At 39.2% G+C, this 19,854-nt stretch overlaps 1 protein-coding gene across 4 annotated transcripts in view; it reads left to right on the top strand.

Annotated features, from left to right (window-relative positions):
• The window catches only part of ATP8A2 (ATPase phospholipid transporting 8A2), a 377,320-nt gene that overhangs the window by 54,992 nt on the left and 302,474 nt on the right, over nt 1-19,854 (top strand). For all 4 annotated transcript variants that reach the window (XM_064172175.1, XM_064172155.1, XM_064172165.1 and 1 more), the window contains 10 exons: nt 3,402-3,501; nt 4,071-4,169; nt 5,032-5,077; nt 8,345-8,385; nt 9,771-9,844; nt 11,865-11,934; nt 13,448-13,575; nt 15,053-15,164; nt 15,843-16,008; nt 18,625-18,752. In XM_064172175.1, the coding sequence (XP_064028245.1) occupies nt 3,402-3,501; nt 4,071-4,169; nt 5,032-5,077; nt 8,345-8,385; nt 9,771-9,844; nt 11,865-11,934; nt 13,448-13,575; nt 15,053-15,164; nt 15,843-16,008; nt 18,625-18,752 (964 nt within the window). The remainder of the gene's footprint in view (nt 1-3,401; nt 3,502-4,070; nt 4,170-5,031; nt 5,078-8,344; nt 8,386-9,770; nt 9,845-11,864; nt 11,935-13,447; nt 13,576-15,052; nt 15,165-15,842; nt 16,009-18,624; nt 18,753-19,854) is intronic.

The raw sequence follows: 19,854 nt of genomic DNA, 5'->3' as shown, positions 1-19,854 counted from the left end.
CTTTCTCTGCACCCAGTATAATAACTACTTGTTGGGTTTTGTGTTAATGTAGTACAGTGTAACTGGAAATGCATAAAAGCTTGCAGCTGTGCCTCCCACAGTGGTAATGATTGTCTGGAGGTAACTCGTGTTCATCCTGCTGCTGTGTTTGAGAGCTACAGCAGAACCTTTGAAGCCAATGCGTTTTGCTGTGAAAGGAAGTGTCGTGTGCTTGTGGGACCTTGGCACCCACCAATTCAAATCTTGTTATTGTTTCTTTCTTTTCTGTTAGCAGGGCACCTGATCTTTACATGTTAATGGAAACAAAGCTTGCTTGGTGAGAGAAGAGTTCAAGGTCTTGACATTCACTTAAGTCACCCAGCCCCCTCAGATGCCTGTGTCTGGCTTTCTTAGTAGTTGTTCTTGCAAAGGGATGTGTGTTAAAAGCTCGAACATCAAGCAGTATTCATCCTTCAGCTCTCGGATTAGAGACTATTTCAAGTGTGTGGACTGTGAAATGAATGCCCGTGGGTGAATGCTACTTACTGCCCCTGGACATGAGATCCAGTGAGGGCTTTTTTTACGTTAGCCTGAAGGTGAAGTTCATCTTGTTTCTCAATCTGAATTCTTAAGGGGTGGAAGTGCTTTAGATGGATGACTGGGAAAGTAGAACTGCATTCAACTGCATCTTGCCAGCACATGCACACTTCTCAAGGGAGTAACCACTGTCCTACTGGCAGCATTTGCCTGTTCAAGGATGATTCAACAGGGTGAAACTTGGCTTTATGGAAAGTATTGGAGAATCAGGGAAAGTGGCAACTAATGAAGCTATTGGGGAAAAAATTCCATGTTAGTGGAGTGAGTTCCTCAGCATAATGCTTGCTGCTTTTTCTGTTAGTGCTACCAGAATAACTGATCCTTGGTATTTCACTAGCATGGCAGTGAGCTAAGGTATGTGGATGAAACTAATATTTGAAATCACACAGTGGTTGCTGTCAGAAAAATTGGTTTGGTACTGTTTCTCCTGACTTGCGCAGTGGCATAACTTAGAACATGATTTAAAAGATCTGAGTTGCAGGTATAAAGAAGGCATTTCTTTGGATGTTTGCACGGCTGTTCAAATGTCAAACTTGTGTAGTGAGCTGCTATTGCTTTAAGGAAAATGAGTTTGTTACTTTGTTTCCTAGACATGCTTCCATCCTCCCTCTGCTATAACTTGCGCTGTGACCTGCAGCCATGGTGGTTTTGGAGCTGTGTACTAGCTGCTTTCTTGCTGATAGGTGGCTCTGACTGGAACTGGTCAGATATCCTTTGCAGATACTCAGATTTAGCAACCAAATTTGTGCTGAGTGAGCTGCCTGAGTTTTCTGCCTGTTCTCCTGTGGACAACCTTTTGAGACTTTAGAACAATCAAGTTATTTACAGTGGATTTGTTTGTTGGAAGGGAGCACAAAGCTTTTTAAAAGTATTGCATTTGTCTTGTAGAGAGCTATTCTTCAGGGCCAAATTAATCCAGTTCTCCTGCTTAGAGTATTACTTGTTTTCAAGGTTTCTTCTTGGGTAATAATATGCACCTGCTTGTTTACAGAGTCATATAATTCTTCTATTTGGGAAAGACCTCTGTGATGACTGAGTTCAGCTGTCAATCTAAGGCCACCATGGCCATTAAACTGTATCCACACATTTCTCAAACATCTCCAGGGACGGTGACTCCACCACCTCCCTGGGCAACCTTTTCCTATGTCTGACCACTGTTTCCTTGAATAATTTTTTTTCCTCTTACCCAGTCTAAACCTCTCATGGCACAATTTCAGGCCGTTTCCTCTTGATCTGTCTCCTGATACTATACATACACTATGCATACACATATGCTGTTCCTTGTCTGCATGGTAACAGCTGAATGTGCCCCTCTCTAATTAGAGCTGTACCTATTTTCTGTAGACATCTGTCATGTTACTTAAGCAACACAGTACATGGAGTGACTTAGTATCTATAATGCTCATTCAAAAGAGTCTTATTGTGTTGGCATTAACCTAATAATTAGAAAAAGAGTATTGATTGGCCTACTTTGCTGCAAAGCTGGTAAATGGTAGAATGCTCTTAAATGTTTCAGCTTAGTGGCAATCCAACAAATTCTTGCTTTAATATAGTCATAGCAATGTTGTGTCCAGGGGGATTTTGTTATAAAAATCTGTCAGTGATTAATTTCTAATCAATATTGCTGGAGAGTTCATTTGCAAGTCTAAGCTGATAACTTGATTAACCCATATTTTTCAAGTCACAAGCTACTTCTAAAACATAGGTTTAATTGTTTTCTGTATTGAAGGATGGTTATTACACGTGAGATGAAGTACACGTGGCTTCAGAGAAAGAAATACAGATGGAAGAAATAATTAGTATTTCAGTAATTTCATTTATACAGTAAATCTGATGTTACAGGCTTTAAAACTGGATGCCTGTTTTCACTCAGTTGCCATAGTTCTGTGTTGTAGTTTGACCATGTGAAATTTCTGTAACTATTGCATGGAGTACTTGAATATGACTGCTGAGCAGTAGTAGCAATAGGATGTCTATAGGCTGTGGTGCTAGAAATCATGTTGTGGTGCTAGAAATCATGTCATGGTGCCTTTTTTAGAGATTCAGTTGTAGTAGTGGCTGATTTGCCTCAATTCTAGTATGGGTTTGTAGTTGAGGAGGAGTTGAGATGATAAGATGGGATCTTAGTTGTTTAATTTTTATTTGCTTCACTTATTCTGCTGTAGTGGAATCATCTTGGACACTTTTTCCTGAAGTTGTATTCGTGGCCATCATGTATTTGATGTGGGAAAGACCAGAAATTGCATAGATTGAGACTAGTTAGTCTAGTGTACTTTTTGTTTTAAAGTAGAAAAGATAGTGATATGACTACTCAGTAAAACTATCCAAGAAAGATTTACCTGAAAAAAAAGTGTGTATTTCTGGAGGACCATTCATGACTGAGTGTAGAGTGGTTCTGAACCAGGAAATGAGGCATTTTAAAAATAGCAGTGGAGCTTTCCTGACTTCTCCTGTATTTAACACTTCAACTGTATGTTTTGAAGAGGAGTAAGTACTTGATCAAGTGCTTGGAACTGAGGTGGAAGATTGCTTCTCCGTGGTGTGAAAGTTTGGATTGATAGTTCATCCAGTAACAAATATCAGTGATAGAAGTGGGACTGTCAGGCTTCGGGGTCTGTGTGGTACTTCTTTTCTTTGGTACAGATCTTTCTCCTAACCCAGGCAATTCATTTTCTCCACATGCAGTATGTCTTTACTGTGTGATTTTTCTCTTTTTTTTGAACGTCTTTCTAACATTGACTTTTGGAAATCTACTTAATGTTGTGGTCATAATCCCTGTCTGATATTCTGGTTAAGTGCTAAAATAAAAATCTTCTCATCTGCAGCACAGCAAAGTACAGTGTGGTGACATTTCTACCTCGATTCTTGTATGAGCAGATAAGAAAAGCTGCAAATGCATTCTTCCTCTTCATTGCCTTACTGCAGGTATGGCTTTGTTGGCTTGCTTTGATTGTAAATGGATTTGTAATGTAGAATAAATTGTTTCACTTGTGAACTGTGAAGAAAACACTGAACATACTTTAATTTTAAGTAGATGTGTACTTTGTAACTAGAAGTGAACTTAGGGTTTTTTTGGGTGTCGTTTGTGAAACCAAGCTACCTTTGTTCTTCATAAGGAAACCCAAGAAGTATTATCATAAAATTTGGAGCTGTTCACCCTACTGAGAAAAGCACGTGTGAAACTGCTGTTAAATAGTCTACATTATCACTGCTTCGGGGTGGATAACATAATTCAAATGCTTTTCTTGTGAAGAGTGGTGAAATACTATCAAAAGCATGTATAACAACTGTATCTTCTAACTTTATGATAGTAGTTTCTTCAGATATACTGAGAGCTTAGGCTCATTTGCCCACTGAATTTGGGTGTCAGTCACACTCAAATGAGAAAGCTCTTTGTTCTGTCTTCTGAGAGCTTTGCATAAAGTTCTAAATTCCCTGGGCACTACTTTTAAATACAAGTACTACATGACTGTATCTTTTCCCTCTGTTCACAGCAAATTCCAGATGTCTCTCCAACAGGAAGATATACCACCTTGGTGCCATTGCTATTTATTTTAACAGTTGCTGGCATCAAGGAAATCATAGAAGACTATGTAAGTATGATTCTGGAGAAGACTGTGCTAAAGACAGTATTTCAAAAGAGCTGTAAAATGCCACAAAACTATGCCTCTCTGAATTCTGAGCAATTCCTAAAGGGCAGCAAAGGATCTTTTGACATTCGAAGGTCTGAACTGGACTAGAACTTACGTAGCACACTGAGATAAATTAATCATTTTAGTTACACATGATGAATAAGGAAATAGTAGAAGTAAGGACACTTGTTGGACTTGATGATCTGTGAGGTCTCTTCCAACCTTGGTGATACTGTGATACTGTGTGATACCTCTTCCAGCTTGTTTATTCCTGCTTTTATTAGAAAGGTCTGGTTAGGAAGATCCTGCAGAGTCCTGACAGATGTGGTATTTTTTCAGTGTGTCTTGAAAACACAGAGGCAGCAAGGTACTTTAGAGCAACCTCTTTTGGATGAACTCTATGCTAACTTGCTTGGGTACTGTTTCTCATGAAGAGGTGTTTCTGCTCTGCAAGGTGCTGATGAATAAAGTAATTTAGAAATGAGTATAAGCAAGCAGCACATAAAGTATATGGTGCAGCTGTCACCTGAATGTCATTGTTCATTATTGTTCCTTTATGCTTTTCTTCCGAAAACACGTTTTAGAGATTTGGCTTTTTTTTTACTGCTGATATAGTGTAAGCCTGACATCTCTAATATGGGAACTCCCACTTGGAAGTTCTATTACATTGTTTTATAAACCATTTTGATATTAGATAGTCTTTGTGGCTTTTAATAAAACAAAGATAAACAGACAAAACTGATCCAGTGTTTCTAGCTCTAATGGTTTTGGAATCTGTAATGAAATATGATGGAGTGTAATGAAATGTTTTGTTTCCTTGTAGAAAAGGCATAAGGCAGACAGCGCTGTGAATAAAAAGAAAACAATAGGTAAGACTAAATAGTCTCTCAATTAAATATTTGAAGTACAAATATTGAAGGCAAGGCATGGAAGTGTGGTTGTTAAAAATTATGTGTTCATGTAATTTCAAGATAGTCAGAGTTATACTGACAGAGCTTCCAGAAAACCAAGCAGTTTTCTCCCCTGCCAAACTCTAGCCTACAGACAGAAAAACCAAATCCAAAACATGCAGAACAAAAATCTTCATATTTTCAGAAATCCCAACAAACCTTTAAAATGCTGAAACCTTAATTTTTTTTCCTGTCAAATCTGCTGTACTTAAAATATAGTCAGAACTCTGGGGATGTTCTGAATTTGATTTGCCTCAGTGTCACTGCAAGTATATAACGGACATCTTCTGGGTGCTTACATGTGTCCCCAATGTATTAATGCTGTTTGGCACTGAATATTTGAAGACTTTTATACTTTTTTCATCCCTAACTGAAAACTTGTGTAGAAATAGAAAGAGTGTATTGATAGCTGTGCAGTGGGTCAGGCAGTGTTGCAGTCAGGGCATCTCTGGCCCCATGTTTGGCAGCTCCGCTGATGCTCCTCCATGGAGATACGCAGGTGAAACAGGAAGCAAATGGACTTCACCTTTGATTAGAGTCCCTTCTTCCCAAGTACGTTTAAGTCTCAAAAAGCTAGAGAAACTTGAAGGAACGGAGGAAACAGAAAAAGGTGCTAGCTTTGTGCTTCTGTTAAGAGACACAACGTTTGCAGAAATATTTTCAGTGACTTTTCCTCCACTCTGTGCTTGAAAAGTTGGCTGGTTGTGTATTGATAAGTGTCAGAAAGTTCCTCAAGGTTATTTCTTTACAAGGGTCTGGGAAGATGTTTCAAATTCAAGAACACTATTTAGTAGTCATGAGAGATTGGTGCTTAGAACAAGACCTGCTGTGCTACATTGTTAGTATGAAAGACTGCTTTTTTCAGAGGTCACACAGGCAGTTCTAATTCGTTTGTAGGTAACAACGTGTGCTAACACATCAAGGGAAGCCTCAGAGCAGCACATTGCATAGATACAGAGAGCTCAGTAATAACTGTTTTGATGCCTTAATGCCCTTTGTCAAATTACAGAAGGAGCAATTTAATATCCTATGGCATGCCCTCAAATAGTACAAAAGTACAGAGCTAGTGAACTATGGCACAAGGCTGATGGGAAATGCTTGCCTATGAGAAATAGCTCTTCAAATAGCCCCCCACACCTAGGTGTGGTTTGAAGTGTTTGGTAAGAGGTTTATATTGCAACTCTGGTTTTGAATAGGAGTAATCTTTTGACAATCTATTGATCCATCAGTTTTGTCCCTCTAAATATTCTGGAGACACAGTCTTTTCTGTCCTTTGGATTAGTCCTACAAAACTAGGTTGAAAAAAGTAAAAGGTGCAAAATAGAACCCCCAATATTTCTGTACTGGTTTATGTCTAACAGGAGCTTTGTCTTAAGTTTGTAAAGTTACAGTTTTAGGGAAAGGTTTCATTAGTGATTTGCTTGAGTTAACCTGAATTTGGTAACCATGAAAACTAAGTTTTCTTAAATGTCTGCAAGACCAAGTTCAGAGTACTTCTAGCCACAAAATATGGTCATTGCTGGTGAACAGCAAACAGTTCTGAAAGATGGTTCTGAAAATTCTCCCCATTTCCTAGGGGAGGAGGAAGCTGGTTAAGGCACGAGATGCTGAGTGTTGCAGTTCTTCTGAGGGTTTATAGTTTGAGTCAAGGCTGCAGGTACATGGCTTTTTCACTTCACATATTGGGCTCAGGCCTTCTGACTTCTGAACTAAGCAGAGCTCACTGCCCAGGGAGGTGGTGGAGGCACCGTCCCTGGAGGTGTTCAAGAAAAGCCTGGATGAGGCACTTAGTGCCATGGTCTAGTTGACTGGCTAGGGCTGGGGGATAGGTTGGACTGGATGATCTTGGAGGTCTCTTCCAACCTGGTTGATTCTATGACTATTCTAAGAGTACCTTAGAGGGAAGGAAGTGGTGCAAGAAAATTGTTCTTTGCCTAAGCTACATGTATTTGTATAGGTGGAAGCTTAGCAGTGTAGACACATTGCTTGCAGTGTTTCTGTTGCTGTCCACTCACTTTTTGTTAGCTTACTTCTCTGTCATTCTTCTGCTGTAGCATTAAATCTCAGGATTCAGTGTTGTGGTGAGTGGCCTAAGGACAGGAATCAAGGAATGAGTTTCTTGTGCTGGATCTGTTCTGACAAGGTCTGCATTTGTATTTGTGGAGTGGCCTAACCCGATTAGGGCAGCTGAGGCTGCATACAGCAGAGTTCTATATTCTGAGAATTTGTTATGGTTTTCAAATGTGAATTGCTTAGAACTGAGGAGAAAACCATGCAGCAGGGAGCTGGCCTCTTCAACTTCCATCTATTGCACACTGCACTTTTTGAATATCTTTTGTAACTGTCTGTAGTTGCTTTCAGTGAAGAGTTTAAGTGTACTTGGTGTGCTCAGACCTGGACTGGATTTGGGTAGTCAGGAGTGATTTGGCATAATGTTTTTCTTTGTAAAAAAATTTTTAAAGCTTACTCTTTAGGTAGTGCTTAGCATCTAGAAGAACTTCTTGGGTGGAAAAACATGTTCCAGAGTGGAACACTGGTGGGTGTGTTAAGACAGCACTATAAGACTTTGGCACTGTGAAAAGCAAGGTGATTTTCAGTATCTTGTTTTCATTTTTTGTTTCCATGTGAACTTGAGCAATTAGGATTTTTGTACTGCTAAAGCTAGTCTTTGCTTTTCGGTAGGTCTTTGAGCCTACATGATGACTAAGCCTCAGCCTTGTAAGGGCCAAATGATATGCTAGTGAAATTGAGTGTCAGAGTCAAAACATAATAAAATGTAAGGTAAAAGATGAGAAGTGAAAATTCTCTGGTTAAATAATACGTAATGATGATGCTTGATATTGATTGACAGGGAGCAAGAATGCCCTTTGTTTTAAGGAAGGTCATTTCCAAAACAAGTAGCAGTACTGCTAGTCTGCAGGTAGTATGAAATGATGCCAGAAAGAAATCAGGCCACCAAGTGTTGTCTTGCAGGTGATAAAAATACTAAGGGCAGAGTCCTCTTCTCTCTTGGATGGCCTTGCCTGCAGCTGAGCTGAAGAGTGTGGTCTCAGCGTCTGAAAAGTACTTTTCTGATTTGTGTTTTTCTTCCTACTTTGCTTAATGCTTGCTATTGCTGAGGTGGCTGTTATGGAATTTATCTGAATCTTGGTTTTGTTCTAATCTAACTTTAAGCTTTCTTTCCAGTTCTAAGAAATGGAATGTGGCAGAACATTATGTGGAAAGAGGTAAGTAAAATTGGGGATGGGAGGGAATGGAATAAGACATTCAAGAATTACTCTTGCCCAAATAAATTCCAAGGCCTAGAAATAATGTTACACTGTAGGAGTTCCCTGTGACTTGGAGTGGAAGGAATCCTTTCAGTTGCAATGGTGAAAACTGCCCTCAACAAGGCACATGAATGCCTATCTTTGAATCCTAGTACTATGTTTCAGTCCAATTCTGATGAACTGGTTTTTACCTTGGGCAGTTAATATTTTTCCAGAGTTCAAACTATGTTTTTGGTTTTAGGCCACATTTGGAAGAGTGACTTTCACTGCAATGTCATATTTCCTCTGAAGGTTCAACAGAGGCTTATTTTTCTACCTAGGCAAAAATGTTCTTATTCTCAAAATCTAATTAGTAAGATGATTGCTCAAGTAAGGAGCACAAATTGCGTTGCTACATCAGGCACTTGAGTCTTGTGAGGCCTTACGCCAGGACCTGATGAGCTTTGCTTCTAGAACTCACTGAAGTCTCTCTGGATGTGTTGATGTCATTGGGGCTGTTAATGCCTTCTCAAGAGCAGAACTAGCCCTGTTAACTAAAAAATGAGGAAAAAGTATGCCCTTTTAAAACTTCTGGGAAATGAGAGCCACCTCAAGAGACCTGCTGAAGAGTTAGGCTCTAGTGGAAATTAAAGATTGCCAAAGATTGTGATAGCTAATGCCAGTGTCTATGCTAGTAAGGATGCTCAACTGGAAGATACTTGAAGCTGAACTTGTAATATGTTTTTTCTATACCCTTAAACAGTTTTACAGTTGGCCTGTGGCTGCATCTGCAGACAAATTTCCCATTGGAATGGGCTGTCCAGGGAGGTGGTGGAGGCACCGTCCCTGGGGGTCTTCAAGGAAAGACTGGATGAGGCACTTGGTGCTGTGGTCTAGTTGACTGGCTAGGGCTGGGGGATAGGTTGGACTGGATGATCTTGGAGGTCTCTTCCAACCTAGTTGATTCTATGATGATTTTATGTTGTCCAGGCTTCCATTTGTTGTTTGGGGATCTATCTATCCAGTTTACTTTAAGGCAGACTTCTGATCTTTCTTAGTGCTGAAATCAGTTAGAAGTTTTTAAACTGGATGTAAGAGTAATGAATCTGCTAGTTGAAGCATGTCATGTGATACAATTTTTATCAATTAATACAATTAAAATATTCTGTTTATTTTTCAGGAAAGGAAAGGCTTTGATATTTCTAAACTAGTATGCTGCCTTCTAGAAGCATTGTCTGTAGCTGTTCTGTGCATGATGCAGTTCTTTTAACTGAGTTAAAGAAAATAACAAACTAACATTCCAGACAAGCAAACTGTTTGTTTTTCTTTTCCATGCTACTGTACTCCTGCCTCTGACTCAACAGGTAGCAGTAGGCGATATTGTGAAGGTCACCAATGGGCAACATCTTCCAGCAGACATGATCATTATATCTTCCAGGTATCCTGAGTGGGTGTAGAAGTGATGTGTCTGATGAACTGAGGTGCAGAGGATTTGAAACTCTGTATTTGCTGTTAATAAAACCAGACATCAGATGACACTGATTTTTCTCCACATTTGAAGTAGAATTCCTATGTGAAAAGGCTTCAAGAGTTTGTAATACAGTGTACCTGTATTTTACAAATTGAGTTGACTCAATTAATTTGTTGGAAGGCTAAAGGTCTGTTATGCAAGTTTTGTGTAGTTACCTGCTCTGTGGCCTCTTAAGGGTTGTTCTGTTTAAGTTTAAGGCTTTTCCAATTTATTCCACTGACTTCCTAGCATATTTTTCCTGCCCCTCAGGAAAGATTACTTTTTCAAACAGTTACTCCAGAAGTCTAGCCCAACTGGCATCTAATAACTAACCTGAAAAACAGCTGTTGGGTTTCATTTGTTGACCCCTTGTCTTAGTTACAGTACTGTATGTAGGACCTATGCCTGGTATGGTAGCAGCACTACACTGTGAGTCTTGCTTGGTTTTAGTTTGTGAAGTATGGGACAACTTCCATATGCTGATATACTAACAAAGCTTGGTTGTTAGTTCCTGAAACCATTTGAGTGGTACTTGGCTGCTAATCTAAATGCTATGTTGTGTTGAAACTTGAGACCAAATTGAGACAACTGGCCACTTAGATAAGATTTAGCCAAGAGACAATAGCACAGTTCCTCTTCTTGAGCATGCTTTTTACTAATAGCCAAACCTTATGGCACTTTGCTCTTTGTCCATAATTTCCTTCTGTCTGCAAGCTTTTCAGTGGTGACTCCAGGTTCTTATGGTCTTTAGGCTACAGTTCACTTAGATGACAACTTCTGAGGAGGCTTATTTCCTAAGCTTCTGCATTTCCTATTTTCCTTGGTTTTGGCAATTTTTTTTCTTCAAAGATGTATGGGGAAGGAAGCTCATTTTCTTTCTGAACTGTCTCATGATCAAGGGTAGCAGTAACTTAATTCCATGGTATGCAATACTGTATTTTAAAAACAAACCAAACTTTGAACAAGCAGTTGTCAACCTTAATATGTGGCTAGGCTACACCTTGACATTAAGGACTTGTTTCAGCACTGAGGAGTACTTACTGTGCTTGAACTTCTCCTCTGATATATTATACTAAAAAAACTTGTGATTTATTTCTAAGCTTGCATGAGTCAATCTCGCTCTACATTATTCTACTAACCTCTTGTCATTGGTGATCACACAACTGGAGAATTTAACTCGAAGTATGTTGATCTGCCTCAAGTCAATAGCAGTTTCTATGGCAGTTCTGCTTCACAGGGAATATTGTTCCCATGATTTGTTTAAATGACAATACTAAATGTCCTCAGTTCACCAGAAGGCTTTGCATGCTCTGAAGGGGTGTCTTGCATGTATTAATTTTCTGTATCTGAGATGACTGTCAGACATGAAATAAACAGTTGCTTTATCTTGACATTTTCTCCCCCACAGAAGAAAGGAGACATCAAAAGAATTTTACACAGAATAGATTTACTAACATTTTTTTTTAAAAAATCAAACCACAACTTTCTGTGGAAATGCTTCTAAATCTCTGTGGAAATGAGAGAAATTGTTCTGCAAGAGTTCTCCCTCCTGAGTTAACCACTTAAGTTCTAAGGTGTTTGTGTCAAAAATAAAATTGGACTCAGTCTATACTTAATATATGCCTGTCTTTTGGTTCAAATTCAGGTTGCCACTGAAGGACAAGAACAGACTCTGAACTCAAGTCTCTTTTTTCTTTTTAAAGAAGATAAATTCTGACTTTCTGATTTAGATTTGTCCTTCTCTGTAGTTTGTTGTGTGAAAGTGTTCATATCCAAAGACGTTTCTGTAAATTGTGTATTTTGAACTGGCTCTTCTGTGGTCGTGTATCACCAATATGGGTTTTTGTGTTCTGTAGTGTATTGAAGTATATTGTTGACAATTTTAGTGCAAAAGTAGCATGCAAAAACCCACTAAATTATAGTAATGAAAATGTTATGCTCTTCACAGTGAACCACAAGCTATGTGTTATATTGAAACAGCTAATCTTGATGGAGAGACAAATCTCAAAATAAGACAGGTAAAACAATGAATTTCATTTTTTTTTTCATGTAGCTAATACTAGATAGAATGCAGAGCCTAGCTTTGCATGACAAGAAGTAGTACTTAAAAAAACCCACCCAACAAACAAACAAGAAACCCAAACCAAATCAAATCCCCCAAACCCAAGGAAAAAACCCTACCCTGACTTCTTTCAGGTGGCAGTAAGTTGTTGGTTTCTGAAGATATAAGCCCAAGCACTAATGCTTCATGTGCAAGTGTAAGGAACTAAGGTGGAGGAAGTGTTATAAGCCCACAAGAACCAATCAAGCAGACCTTGGCTCTTTTGCTGAAGGTCCAGTAAGTGGAAACCAAGTGCTGTATTTCTGGAAAAATAAGTCAGCTGTGCTTGTGATCAGAGCTACAGTTGATGCTGCCACTAGTGCCAATCTGTTTGCTTCTGCCTCTACAGAGTGCTCAAAAGAACCTTTTATATGTTTAATTTGTTATCTTTTTGTGGCAATTAAGAGAACTTGTCTTCTGGGTTCTAGTCTTGTTGAAGAAATACTGTTACCATGTTTAGAAATAGGTTAGAATATTTGCCTTCTTTCATAGCAAAAATAAATTCAGATTAGGATTTTGAAATACAGACTTGTGTTTTTTGAGAGATGTACATTTCCTTCTTCTTTCCTACCTTTGTAAAGATATGATTTACCATTAAAGAAGATTTTTTTTGGGTTCCTGTCACATTATCTGCTCCAGGACACATGCTTAAAACACACTAATCAAGTTGTGGGGCCTCTTAAGGCCTTGACCTGGTTTTCAGTGCTGCAGCCAAATTCTGTCTGAAGAAACACTAAATGAATCACTGAAGCAAGTGGAGATGTTCGTAGACAGATGAAAAAGCAGTGGAGTGGTGCTGAGATAGAGTAACAGTACATCAGGTTACGGTTGCATGGTGGATTGATAATTAACCTTCAGCAGAAATAGTATAATGGCTGCAGTGATCCAAGAGAAACTACACTTAGGAGTTGCTATATTTAGCTGCACATTAGTTGAGCAGTACTTGGAGAGGAAACCCAGTCCTGTTTATACTGCTTATCTTCTGCTTTGTCCTGCACATGTGTGACTTTTGGGTGCTGTAGGTGGGGCTTTACCTGGTTACACTGTGATCATGTAGGTAATATAACTCCTTATACCAGTCCTTTACAAGCAACATTGTGTCCATGATGAACTTGTCTTGCAGGAAATAGTAACTGAATACTCATTTTAAAACCAAAACCAACCAACCAACAACTGCCTCCACCCCCTGCCCTGAAAAAAAACCCCAAAACTCAAAGAAAACCCTGCAGAAAACAAACCAAATCAAAACAAACAGTAACCCCCCACACCCACAAACAAAAAACAAAGCAAAGCCTCAGCAACAAACCTGATAGAAAATCAGCACACAATTCCTTTCGGTGTCTTAGATGTTGGAAGAAAATATCTTTGTCCTATATTGCCTTCTAATAATCTTTTTTGACAGCAATCTCCTTTTGAATTTGTCTCTGCAGGGATTGTCTCAAACTGCTAGTCTTCAGTCAAGAGAAGAACTGATGAAAGTATCTGGAAGGATAGAATGTGAAGGACCCAATCGTCATCTCTATGATTTCACTGGAAATTTGCGCTTGGATGGTCAAAGGTAGTGACTAACTTGGCTAGGAAAAATGCTTCCCCTGTGCTTTTAGTTGGCAGCACTGAGTAGATGCATGCTTTTTTTGCTGTGGAAGAGGAGGGTAATAATTAACAGCTGTTAATCAGAGCATCTGCCACTCTAAGGTGGTTCTGTTTTTTCTATGGAGTTTTATGCTTGGTGTGAGAGAGTTCGTTTCTTTGGCAGTGTGGGGAGGGCTTGGTTTTTTTTATTTGTCTGAAGTAATATCTAAAGGGAAAAAGGAGTACGGGGAAATGAGTTGAGTCTTGGGGCAGTCTACTTGTTTCAGGACATATGCAGAAGTGGGAAAGCTTTCCCTTCCAATTACAGCCAAAGGCTGCACCAGCTTCAGATCTATAAATAAAAATGATACTAGAATCTGCACTCCTTATCAATCTGTTGCACCTCTTAAGGTAGATTTAGCACTTGAATTCATGGACCTTGAATATGAAAGTTTTGTCTGACTATACCTCATTTTCTACACAAAAACTGCATTTCTTGGCCAATTCATCTGAATGGTGACAGATGCAAGACCAGTAGATGGTCACTTGTGTCCCACTTGAAACTCATATGAGTGATACAGTGTGATGGTTTGGGTATTCCCTGCCCCCCACACTTTAGAAGTTACCCAGACTAGTCTTAGCTGGCTCTGGGAATATAAATGAAGCTATTTATTTACAGCTAGCACAATATACAAGCAGATATTTACAATATATACAATATATACAGAAATAGACAAGGTAAAAGGTAATACAGAAACACAACTCCCCTCTCAGAAACCTGAGTCCCCAGGAGGGGCTCTCAACCACCCCTGCACCTTCCCCCTGCCCCTCTCAACCCTTACCCCAGCCCTAAGGAAGAATAGAGGTTCAGCCAAGAGGTTATGAAGCAAAGGTGAGTGGAGGGTGTGTTAGAGAGATGTAGCTCAGTCAGAAGACCAAGGCAGAGTGTGAGACAAAATGGTGAGAGTTATCTAATGTTTTCATTTCTTCTTCAGCAAGACTCTGAGGGGAGTAGACATCACCATTGTTTTCCTTTCACAGCCTATGATCTAGTTCTTCTCACCAAAACATTCTAGCTAGCTTCAAACTAGCACATACAGTTATCTCAGAATGCCTCTTTAATGGCATGTGAGCTTATGGTGTGTTTGGAACGGATAGTCTCTGCCAAGTGTAATAGTTTTGTGTCCTTGATGTGAGAAAGAACCTACTAGCCAAGGTCAAGTGCAGGGCAAGCTTATATCTGCCACCTAAGTTCTCAAGTTTTGGATAAATAGAACAGCTCCTTGTGTCACTGTTTTAACAGAGGCTTCAGTGCTTTTTAGAGTTGTATGGACAGTTTGTTTATTACGTGATCTTATCCTTTTGTGTTTTGGCTTTATTTTGGAGGGTGGAGTAAGGCTGAAGAGAGAATTGTGTTGCTTAAGTGTTACCAAGGATTAAAAGATATATTTCTTGCTTTGCAGCCCAGTTCCAGTTGGTCCTGACCAAATCTTGTTAAGAGGTGCACAACTAAGAAATACACAGTGGGTCTTGGGTATTGTTGTGTATACAGGACATGATACAAAACTCATGCAGGTAAAGTTTTAAGGCAATACAGAACATGTTCTGATGGAAGCTGAATGTTCTTCCTGTGTTCTACATATCTTCTGGACTTGTTTGTGGAATGGTTTTGACTCCTTGTAGCTGTTTAAGATTTGGAGGTCTTGAGGAACACAAGGATACTGTTGTATTTGAGATTCAGTGTGTGCTGCATAAACATTTATTTTGCTATCAGTCTTTAAGCATCTCCGTGTATAAGCAAAACTATTTTATTTTAATTCATGTGGTAACTAGATGATATCTAAACCTGAGATTTAACAGCTGAGGAGGTGGTAGTGACCACTTAAAATTTTAGCACATGGAGATAATTAGGTTGAGATTGCAGTCTCTCTGTATTGCCTTAATGATAGAGAGTACTTGGAGAGACCAGCAGTTTGTATGTATTACTCACCTCTGATTGCAGTGTGATGGAGAGCCAGGAGATAAACCTACTGGATCTTTAAAACTCAATGATTCTGTTCCTCTGATCTCTTGTTAGTTTTGGAGTCATTAGGACATTGACTCCTGTTGCTACCTTGCTTAGATTTGCTTGCCCTATTGAGCTAAATAAAGCTGAAGTAGCAAGTTCTTTAATGGATTCTAAAAACTAAATTTGCCTCTGCAGTTTCCTCTTGTATAAGCCATGGCCATACTTCTTTTCACACTGCTTTTCAGAACTCAACCAAGGCACCTCTGAAAAGATCAAATGTGGAGAAAGTGACCAACATGCAGATCCTGGTTTTGTTCTGTATTCTCCTGGTGATGGCCCTTGTCAGTTCTGTAGGTGCCTTATTGTGGAACAGAACACATGGTGAAGTCGTCTGGTACCTTGGCTCCAACAGTGAGTATGCAGGCCTGGGAGGTGTCAGATTGTAGGCGAAGCTCTTAACTTTGCTAAGTGAATACTTAAAATAAGAAATTAAGAGAAACTAAAAAGATATTGGATGTCCCATTTTGATTTATTCATTTAAGAATGGTCTGGTATGAGTTGAGCTTGCCAGTGAGACTTCTGTTAATAAAGCCTTTTAAAAGTTAGGTAATTATCACTGGGCTGCCATGCAAGGAGCAGGACAGAAACAGAAGAGGGGAAAGAGTTATTTCTGGACATGGCACTGCTCAAGTTTTTGCACTCTGTAGAGATGCTGTGCATGAATTTGTTTTCAAAATAGATCATTCATGGCCTGCCTTACCACGTCTGACTGTACCTGACTGCTGAATAGCAGGTATCAGTTTGATGCTGCCTTCAACTTTATGCTTGTGTAAAAAGGCAAAGGATTTCTGTAGCTGTTTCTTTTGCTTTCAGAAATGCTGATCTGCTGTTGTTGTAGAGAAAACTCCTACATGCTGAATATTAAGATTTTGTGTATTAATTAGTCATGAAATCATAGAATGGTTTGGGTTGGAAGGGACTTCCAAAGGTCATCTATTCCACCTCCCTGGCAGTGAGCAGGGACATCCTCCATTAGATCAGGTTGCCCAGAACCCTGTCCAGTCTGACGCTGAATATTTCCAAGGATGGGGCTTAAAACTACCTCCCTGGGCAATCTGTTCCAGTTTTCCACTGTCCTCATGGTAAAGAATTTCCTGATAATGTTCAGTCTAAATCTACTCTTCTCTAATTTAAAACTTGTCCTGTCATATGGGCCTTTGTGAACAGTCCTTTCCAGCCTTCTTGTAGGTCTCCTTTGGCTTCTACCTTCTGTTACGTTGTAATGAGAAAACTGATCTCTTACTGTGTGCAGTAAAGGATTTTATTTGATTTCATTTATACTTGTTCGATTTATTAGTTCAGATGTCAAAGATGGGCATTACACAAATGCTAAATGGTGAAATCAAGTGCTCACCAGCAGACTTCTTACTTGGGGCGGGGGGGGGTTACACTAGCTAGCTATAAGTGTTATGAACATCTTGAGATGCAGATGTGAAAACAATTCTCACAAACTGCAAATTATCTTTCTGCTGGTGATTGTGAAACAGGTGGCTAAGGGAATCTTCTGCTGTTCAGGAACTGTAATTGTGATAGTAATGAAAGGGAATCAATATAGGAGAAGCATGGAAGTGCCTCATCTTTGCTCCTGGTTTTTGATAGTTGTAATGACTTCTAGTAGCAATATCGGCAACTGGGAAAATTTTCTCTACCCGGTCCCTTGCTTTAATGAGGGAGTTGTAATTTTTGTGTTCCATTGATAGAAGCAATATTGAAAAAGATGAATGCAACAAACACCTGAACTTCTGCTAATATAGGTGCATTCTGTAATAAACTTGGATGACAGAGTAGTCTGTATGGATGCTTATTTTGTAAATTGAATGCACAGTTTCTATCATGTCTGTACCTACCACATGTGAGAGACTTTCAGCCTAGGCAGGTAGATAGTAAGTTTTTGTTCTATGTCTGATTTATCTGAAAGATTGGATTAGAATAATAACCATCAAACATGTTTTTACTGTTTCTATAAACCCATCTAAGATTTTAAAGAGTTTGTGTGCTCATACTTGGAGGTGTCTAGGTCTGAACTTGAAGTTTTACTGTGGTCTTCATGAGGCTTCAGCAACTTCTGTAGCTCCTGTCTCATAGTTTGCTTCTCTGCCTTCTTACTAACATTTTTCATGTTGAAAGCACCTTTATTGTGTGATGTGGGCTGTGACCTTATTGTACTGAGTGCTCTGCATGCTCATAGAACTCTCTCTCTAAGCTTCAGGTTAAGTGAGGAAGAGGCAATTGTGTAAGCTTTTGATATAAAGACAGTCTGTGGCAGCACCATCAACAGAAGCCTTCATGTTGTATTTCTGTTGATCCTTGCCCATTTTTGCCTGTTATCTATTAATGCTTCCTGTTCCCCTTAGGACCAGTTGTGCTGGCATGTTTGGGCAACTTGCTCAATATTGTCACCATTGATTGCTACTCATCTGCTGAAGCAGGATGCCTCAGTTCATTTGCTAGGTGTCTATTTACAGCCAGCTTGTTCTTTTTATCTTTCTTTAGTGTAACTTATCAACTCAGCCAATGCTGGTGGATTTTAGAGCAAAATTTAATCTTTTTGTTTTCTGACTCCACTGAGACAAGTGGACATTTTCTGACAGGTAGAGTTATGGTGCTAGTGATATTGGTGGCAGTTGACATAAAAGATAATCTAGGTTTGGGTTATAACGTAGAATATCATACTTCTCACCATCTGTTTGGGCAAAGTTGTTCAGAAAGTTTTCTAATGTGTATAGCTTTGCCAGTCTTGCCCTTTTTCACCTGGCATAATGTGCTGTGTATCCAGGCATGTGTTCTGTGGGTGTTCTATCTGTGTGGTATTGAAATCAATATTAAAAAGAATCTTACACCTCAACACACTTGCTGATTATTTTAGCACTACTAAACCTTGTTGGGTCAACTGCAGAAAGATGATTGCCTCTATATTGTACTACTCAGACTTCTGTCTGCTGATGCTCTATGTCATTTGGTTCACAGAAATGCTGTCTGTAAACTTCGGGTACAATCTATTGACATTTATAATCTTGTACAACAACCTTATTCCAATCAGTCTTCTGGTGACACTGGAAGTTGTCAAGTTTACTCAGGCTCTTTTTATAAATTGGGTAAGTAACAAGAATAAATGTGTTAATGTCAGGTTTTGAAAGTGACATTGGAAAAACTGAACTCCTAACCAACCACTTTGAAGTTGTTAGCACATTTTCTGATGCAGTTTCAGGGAAAGGCAGGGAGAAGTTCAGGTATTTATTCTACGTTACTTCTGTTTCCCACAGGAAGTGGAAAGATTTGGTTATATGAAGATTCACTGTGCAAATGGTCGCTCATGGGTATTTTAGGTTCATGTATATTTGGGATGAGAAGGAAGGCTCAGCTAGGCTCAGCTGTTTTGGTTGAAGGGGGTCTTGTAGATGATTTCTCTTCAGTAAATGTCCTTTGAGAACTTCTCAGTACTGTACAGGTTCTCTCAGGCACAGCAGAGGGCAAGACTAGACTAGTTTGGGGACACGAGTTTGGATTTTGTGAGGTTTTCCATTTGTATTTGCTATGCTGTGTTTTGTGGGGCATTTGTGATTTTTGTTTGTTTAGTTTTTGAAAAAAAAGTCTGAGGCTGACTTTGAGAGATTTGTGGCATGAGTAATAGTATTTCTGTGAAGAGATGAGTTGAAAATGCCTTCTACAACAACAATGATCCTGCTGTTCAGGCAAGCTTTGACTTAAAAGTGTGTTTCTTTTCTGTTGTGGACCAGAATACTGTAGTGATTGTCTTCTAAGCTGAACAAAACCAAGAGGAATACCTTGTCTCAATAGGCATTAGTTCTCAGATTTACAGTAGTAGTTCCTCTAAAATGTAATTAAATAAGCTTTATTGTGTTTATTCTCTGAGCTGCTCATGCATTGGAAATGCAGGATTAGCTTATCCAAGAAATTTCTTTGGTTCATGAAGCAGCTGTTATGTTTATGCTCCAAATTAAATGTTGTAATAGGAGTTAATTTGACAAAGTACTTAAATTGTGTATTTAATTACAGTTGTGGCTAGAGTAATTTACATTGTTGTATCTGAAGACCACGTTTAGCATGGCTAGTGCCTGTTGGAGCTTCTTCCTACTGTATTAAATTCTTAAACTAGAGTCACGCTGTAGGAAATGATAATTACCTATAGCTGAATCTTGCTTGTCTCATGTACCTGTGGTATGGAGGTATACTTTG

This window comes from Pogoniulus pusillus, chromosome 3 (genome assembly GCF_015220805.1).
Source record: "Pogoniulus pusillus isolate bPogPus1 chromosome 3, bPogPus1.pri, whole genome shotgun sequence".
In the NCBI taxonomy this organism is placed as follows: Eukaryota; Metazoa; Chordata; class Aves; order Piciformes; family Lybiidae; genus Pogoniulus; species Pogoniulus pusillus.
This window is presented reverse-complemented; position numbering and strand designations above follow the sequence as displayed.